The sequence below is a fragment of the Cebidichthys violaceus genome, unplaced genomic scaffold (assembly GCF_023349555.1).
Source record: "Cebidichthys violaceus isolate CVI_PGR_0920_01 unplaced genomic scaffold, fCebVio1.0.p SCAF_57, whole genome shotgun sequence".
In the NCBI taxonomy this organism is placed as follows: domain Eukaryota; kingdom Metazoa; phylum Chordata; class Actinopteri; order Perciformes; family Stichaeidae; genus Cebidichthys; species Cebidichthys violaceus.
In genome coordinates, this window is record NW_027176783.1 from 1,285,360 (window position 1) to 1,292,859 (window position 7,500).

At 40.5% G+C, this 7,500-nt stretch overlaps 1 protein-coding gene across 4 annotated transcripts in view; it reads left to right on the forward strand.

Annotated features, from left to right (window-relative positions):
- Window positions 1-1,676: 1,676 nt before the first annotated feature.
- LOC137888667 (protein NDRG3-like) overlaps window positions 1,677-7,500 on the forward strand; it is a 13,856-nt gene continuing 8,032 nt past the window's right edge. For 2 of the 4 annotated variants that reach the window (XM_068732092.1, XM_068732095.1), the window contains exons 1-3: window positions 1,677-1,836; window positions 4,853-4,950; window positions 5,133-5,165. In XM_068732092.1, coding sequence (XP_068588193.1) covers window positions 4,894-4,950; window positions 5,133-5,165 — 90 coding nt within the window. In that variant the 5' untranslated portion in view covers window positions 1,677-1,836; window positions 4,853-4,893. Of the gene's footprint in view, window positions 1,906-3,651; window positions 4,038-4,852; window positions 4,951-5,132; window positions 5,166-7,500 lie in introns of those variants that run through there. The other 2 variants (XM_068732093.1, XM_068732094.1) reach the window with 2 other exon arrangements.

A 7,500-nucleotide genomic window follows, 5' to 3' on the forward strand; every position in this document is an offset into this window, starting at 1 on the left:
GAGTTTGTGAGATTAATTATTCCATAAAGCAGAGTGCTGCTGGTATGAAATCACAGACGATCACAAATCTATTAATGTTGTTGTGTTCATACGCAGGTCCAGTCATCCAGATGGTCTCGCTGTTTGTTCCCTTATGCCACAGTGTGTGTGTGTGTGTGTGTGTGTGTGTGTGTGTGTGTGTTACAGTACCCCCCCCCCCCCCCCCCCCCCCCCCCCCCCGTTTTACGGTCCGCTGAACAGAATCCTGAATATGGATTTTCCAGTTCTGTCAGTGTGACTTTGATGCGGACGGTCAGGCTCCCCAGAGGCTGAATCCTGAAAACTCGTGACCTCCTTTTAGTCCAGCGGAGGCTGATGGGAACGTTGATGGTTCTGCTGGTTTTAAACAATACTATAGGAACAAACTAAGAAATAAAATAAATCAATCAAATAAAGCAAGTGTGTAGGAGAACTTAGCATGTTCCTCTCTTAGAACCAGTATTTTGTTTGTCCATTTTTATACCAGGAGACAACCTCCGGTTCTGAAGAGTTAAGCCACTTCTTCACATGTTAAAGCTGCATTCTCTCTAGTGTCCACCAGGGGGCGACTCCTCTGGTTGTATAGAAGTCTAGTCTAAAATGACTCTACTTCTCTCTTGATTTATTCCCTCAGTAAACATTGTAAACATGAGTTTATGGTCTCAGTCTCTAGTTTACAGTCTTCTTCAATACAGCATGATGTTCATTTAGTACATTATGGAACATTTAGAGTCAAACACACCATAAAGCAGGGGATGATTTAGGGGCGGGGCTACACAGTGATTGACAGGTCTCACATGTACGGCGTCTCTACGTCACTCCTCAGTCCAGATGTGGTCACTTTCTGTTCACTGGTTGATGAAAACCAGAAGGAACTAGTGAGTATTTAACTGCTTTATAAATCACAGTTTGTATCTCTGAGTCTGTGCTGTAATCAAAGTTCACTGAGTTTTCTCTTGTTTTCATTTGAAACACTGCCAGGATGCTTCAGTTATTTTCTCTTCCTGCCAGAAAAAAAAACTAGAATCTAAAACAAAAGAAAATGTCCATCTGGCTTCATCACGAGTTTAACTTTCCTCCTACAGACGGACCAGAACCAGAACCAGAACCAGAACCAGAACCAGAGGACAGAACAGCTCCTTTACTACTGTGTACTGTACTGCATCTCAGAGATACATGTAGTACTTCTTACTGTACTGCACATCAGAGGTACATGTTGTACTTTATACTGTACTACGTCTCAGAGGTACATGTAGTACTTTATACTGTACTGCACATCAGAGGTACATGTTGTACTTTATACTGTACTACGTCTCAGAGGTACATGTAGTACTTTATACTGTACTACGTCTCAGAGGTACATGTAGTACTTTATACTGTACTACGTCTCAGAGGTACATGTAGTTGACATTAAAACAGAACGTGTACATTAAAGCAGCAGTAACGTGTATCCAGAAACAATACTAGTAAAACACTGATATTTTTCACAGTGTGGTACTAGTAATATTACTGAAGTAAAGGATCTGAGTACCTCGTCTAAAGTCTGATCATTATTATTAATATTATTATCTTTATATCTATTATTTTGGTGACCTCGTGACCGACCTGTTGTTTACGTTGACGTAGCTCCGCCCCTTTACCGCCCGCGTGCTGCTGACAGTCGGTGAGCTCAGTCACACGGAGAGAGGAGCCTCGCGACCAGCTCGCCTCTCAGTCACCTGTCAGTCACCCGTTGCCACAGTAACCAACCGACCGACCGACCGTTACCGAACGGACCACGTTAACTGAATCTGTAGCGCAAGGAGCAAACGGCTGACGGTAAGTAACCATGGCAGTAACGGCTAACGTTACGAACCCAGTGACGTAAACGGCCACTTAAAGCTGAAGGTAAAGTGGTGCTAGCTTATTAGGCTAACTGTCGTGCTAACGGTTTAGTCAGCTCGGATGTTATTGTTCCGTCCTTGTGAGGCTCCTATGGCGATGGTGTATTTGGTTACAGGTGTCTGTGTGTGTGTGTGTGTGTGTGTGTGTGTGTGTGTGTGTGTGTGTGTGTGTGTGTGTGTGTGTGTGTGCGTGTGTGTGCGTGTGTGTGTGCGCGTGTGTTTGTGTGTGCGTGCGTGCGTACGCGCATTCGGGTCACTGTCGATATGCACGTTTCTCCGTAGTAACGGTTGCTAAGCCTGAGCTGTCTGTCTGGAGCTAACATTAGCATCCAAGGCTCATTAATTAGCTCATCTGCAAAGATTCCTGTGTGTGTGTGTGTGTGTGTGTGTGTGTGTGTGTATATATATATATATATATATATATATATATATATATATATATATATATATATATATATATATATGCGTGTGTGTGTGTGTATATATATGTGTGTGTGTGTGTGTGTGTGTGTGTGTGTGTGCGCGTGTTTGTGTGTGTTTGTGTGTGTGTGAATGTTTGTGTGTGTGTGAATGTTTGTGTGTGTGTGTGTGTGTGTGTGTGTGTGTGTGTGGGCGAACAGCAGAGCATCAGTCCCTCAGTTCAGCTGCATTTTAAACACAACCTCGGAGCTTATTTATCGTAAATGTTGATCATTTTTTATTGATTGATCATTCTCAATCAAATTCATTGAATCTGAAAAATGTCAAATTAAATATATATATATATTTTTTACTCATTTGTGCACAAAGACTATATTTAATACGATGAGGACAACATTCGTTCTGATTGGTCCAAAGGTTCTATAATCATTGTTGTTATTGTGCAACACAGTCTGTTGATGCTACGGAAGACAAAAGAGGACTTCATGCAGAGTGTCCAACAGTCCAACGTTGACATTTTCAGATCTGTAACTTAATGTTCCAGGTGTCAGAGGATTAGATGTTAGGGTTGAGTCTTTGTCTGCTCAAACGTTCATAACGCTGAAGTGGAGATAAACAGTAAAACAGGACGATTGAACGTGTATTATTGCATTACAGACATTTTGGAATGTATTTATCACATATTGTTATTATTGAAAGAAGGTCTGGATGCTTCCTCTTAAACACTGAACAAATACTGAACAAACTATTTTTCCCAGAAGGCAACAGGCCACAACAGCCTTTTGTGCTAACGTTAGCACCTGTTGCTAACGGCGCACAGTTTAAAGTGTCCAGGTGGAACTCTCGCTTGTGAACTTTGGTTCCACCTTAACATTCATTAACTTACATCCTGTGTATTCTGTGTATGCTTCGTGCACCGGGTCGTCACGATTAGATATGAACACATGAATCGTTAACAGCCGGCAGTCTTTCCTGTTATAATGGAACAGCTGCACCACATTGACTGTTATGATCAATACAAATATTAATACTGGTTTAGAGAGGAACTCAGGAAGCAGAATACGATGCTAAAGAGAAGTCAGAGCTTCATGTGTTGAAGCTGCATTCTCTCTAGTGTCCACCAGGGGGCGACTCCTCTGGTTGTATAGAAGTCTAGTCTAAAATGACTCTACTTCTCTCTTGATTTATTCCCTCAGTAAACATTGTAAACATGAGTTTATGGTCTCAATCTCTAGTTTACAGTCTTCTTCAATACAGCATGATGTTCATTTAGTACATTATGCTCCATTTAGAGTCAAACAGACCATAAAGAGGGGATGATTTAGGGGCGGGGCACACGCTGATTGACAGGTCTCTACTACCTCATATGATGAATGTTGTATTTGAACTGTTCCGACTGTCTTCATCTGTGTTGATGAGCTTCACAGTCAGGAAGCGGAGCATCCATCCAGATACCAGATAACACTGTTACCCAACCTGTCTGCCCACACACACACACACACACACACACACACACACACACACACACACACACACACACACACACACACACACACACACACACACACACACACACAGGTTGGACGACTGCCAATGAGAGATCACTGGCTGTTTCCATTAGATTCACACAGTTGGATAACACAGTTTGAAACAGGTGGACGACCAGAAAGACAGAAAGACAGAAAGACAGACAGGTGGCAGAGCTAGATCATAGAAGCAAGTATATTTTTTATTTTATTTTTGTTATATGCAAATAATCTGTTTATTGGAGTGACAAAAGCTTTAAATGTCTAAAATGCCATGTATGTATGTAAGTCTTGATCATTTAGGTTCCATCCTAAACCTTCTCTCTGTGCTCGACTAGCTGAGTCTAGATCACCGTCACACAGGATTCCTTACAGCTACATGTGACCAGAGACACTTCCTTTCATTTCATTGAATTAGCTTCTCTTGTCTAACACATGTAACTGTGGAGCAAAGTGTCTTTTAGGCTCAACGTTTGTCTTGTTGTCATTTAGCTGTTACTACAGTTATTAGACTCTTATCAGTGTGTAGCTCCGCCCCTAAATCATCCCCTGCTTTATGGTGTGTTTGACTCTAAATGGAGCATAATGTACTAAATGAACATCATGCTGTATTGAAGAAGACTGTAAACTAGAGATTGAGACCATAAACTCATGTTTACAATGTTTACTGAGGGAATAAATCAAGAGAGAAGTAGAGTCATTTTAGACTAGACTTCTATACAACCAGAGGAGTCGCCCCCTGCTGGACACTAGAGAGAATGCAGGTCTAACACAGGAAGCTCTAACTTCTCTCCATAATGTTGTCAGACATTCATAATAACAATCTGAGTCTGTCAGCGGCTGAAACAAACTCCTTTAGTGACGTATTGTGATGTTTACGAGTTCCCCAGAGAGATTCTATCACAGCATCTTCTCCTTCAATACTGGACCAGCAGGACCAGGTAGACTCACAGCTGTTACCCACCTGTCTCACTCCCCCCCCCCCCCCCCCTGTGCGTCTGGAAGGCGTCTTGTATCAGGCTGACTGTCAGTAAAGCGGTCCTACGATGGAGGAGCTTCACGACGTCCAGCTGACGGAGATCAAACCTCTCCTGACAGGACAGGTGAGGTGGAGGGGGGCGGGGCTTAGCTGGAGTCTCTCCACCTGTACACATGAATATGTGGTTAGATTTAGAACAACAGCTGTGTTTTAACAGGGTAAACGGACTAATAATCAGATTCATGTCCTGGATATTTTCATTTGATAACGATAATAATTGAAGGATTTTCTTCTCCGTCTCTTCAGAATGGGAGGAATCTCCAGGACTTTGACTGTCAGGTGAGTTCAGCACACCTGTTCTTGTCCTTGTCCTGGAATCAGAATGAGACTGTTCATCAGCCTAACATTTAGAAAGATGTCTTTTAAGCGTTTCTTGAGAACATCTTCACCTCAGACAGACGAGGAACTGCATCAGCACATCTGCTGTAGTAAAACAGCTGTCCCTCTGACAGCAGTGTGACGTGATGACCTGTTTATGTGAACGCCACCACCACCACCACCACCACCACCACGCTGCCGCTCCTCCTGAAGCAGAGGCTTCAGTCCAGCCTTTAGGTTATTGACACGTTCTAGAAAATAGAGACAAGTGGCTCAAACAACTCTGTTCATGTGTGAGTGAGAACATCAGAATGAAGCGAGTCGGACATCCGTCAGCTCCACCCAGGTATCGATCAGCACTGACGTCTGTACAGCAGGTCAGTGCTGATCAATGCTTCCGATCAGTTATTTTAAATGAGAGCACAGAAGAAGAGCTCTCTCTCTGGAGCCCTGCTGTTGTGTTCATCATCTGTCAGTCAGATGAAATCTAATGTATGTCCTTCTACAAAGTAACCCTCTGTGTGTGAAACACTGGATGAGAGCGCTGCTTTATTAACGAGTGTAATACCAGCTACATGTTGTGTTACATGTAACATTCTAAATGGGTAACCCAATCACAGAACATAATCACCACACTGTTGTTGTGTTTTAATATTAAACAGGCTGAACAGAAAGTAACGATTAAATTTACAAGAACAAAAACTGAGATACTCTGAGATTAAAGTGGTACATTTATGAGAAAAAAACCACACATTTCAATAAAGAAATCTTTTAGATTAGGCAGTAAATCTTCATCTTAATCCAGCAAATTTGTGATTTTCTTTCCGTAAATTTACGTCTTTAATAAAAAAAAAACAGAGTTTTTCCACCGGCTCTGTAATTATTCTTTTTAAATTTTTATTTATAATGACTGTAATACGCTGTGGTTTATTTTGTGAATATTATATAAAATTATATAATATAATATGATATAATATAATATAATATAATATAATAATATAGTATAATATAATAATATAATATAATATAGTATAGTATAATATAGTAATATAGTATAATATAATATAATAATATTATAATATAATATAATATGATATAGTATTGTATATTATAATATAATATAATAATATAGTATAATATGATAAAATATAGTATAATATTATAATAATATAATATAGTATAGTATAATATATAATATTATAATATTTTTATATAATATAATATTATAATATAATATAATATCATATAGTATAATATAGTATAATAATATAATATTATAATATAATATAATATAGTATAATATAATATAAAGCATAAAACCCAGTAGAGACTGTATAAAAGCGTAAACTCTCAGGTAGTCGTAGTGAAGACGAGGTGAAACAGTGGTTGAAGAAGGTCTAACAGGTGATTGGCTGTTTACACCTGAACACCTTTCTCCTCTCAGCCAATGGCTGCAGAGATTATGTCCTCGCTGAGCTACAGGACAGATGACCTCAATCTCTTTCTTCTGTCTCTGCTGAACTCTCTCATATGTTCTGTCTCTCCGTCTCTCTGTTTATGAATCCTTCTGTCTCTCCTCCTCCTCTCTGAACCTCCTCCTCCTCCTCCTCCTCCTCCTCCTCCTCTGTCAGGATGTCTGCCTCTGTGGATTTGCACCAGCTCTCCTGTTCTTTAGGAGTTGGGGTGGTGAGTTTAGCCAGTTAGCTTCTCATTCATCAGCTTGAGTCACGCTTCACCAGCTCAAGCAGCTCAAGCAGGAGTCGGCCTGTTAGCGCGTTAGCTCGTTAGGTAGCCTGCTGTTAGCTGGTTTACTTTCTTGTGTGGTGCTTCAGTTGAATGATGGAGAGACAATAAACAGTCACAGTTCATTCATGACGCTTTCCATCAAAGCACGTTTCCCAGAGAAAGATGAAGAAGTGCTTTGTTTGTTTTGTACCAATTTAAAGATATTTTACAGAAGAGAAGGAAAAAGACAGAGCAGAACCACGCGGGGAATTCCATCACCGTCTTAGTGTCCATGTCGTCCTTTAGATTTGTCTCCATCTATTGTTTCAGAAGTCTGTGAAGTTCCAGCTTTTCGTTTTTTTTGCCTTTGACATTTTACAGAAATAAAAATGTTCCATACAAACATGTTCAGGTATGAAACTACACCTGTGTGAACATGTTTCCGCCTGTAACCAGCTAGAGACAGTGTGTTTTGTGATGCGTTCAGGTGCTCCTCGGATGGTCCCGGTGTTTGTGAGCTTTAAATCGTGATGTGGAAACAACAAAGAAGATTCATGTTGTTTTCTGAAAC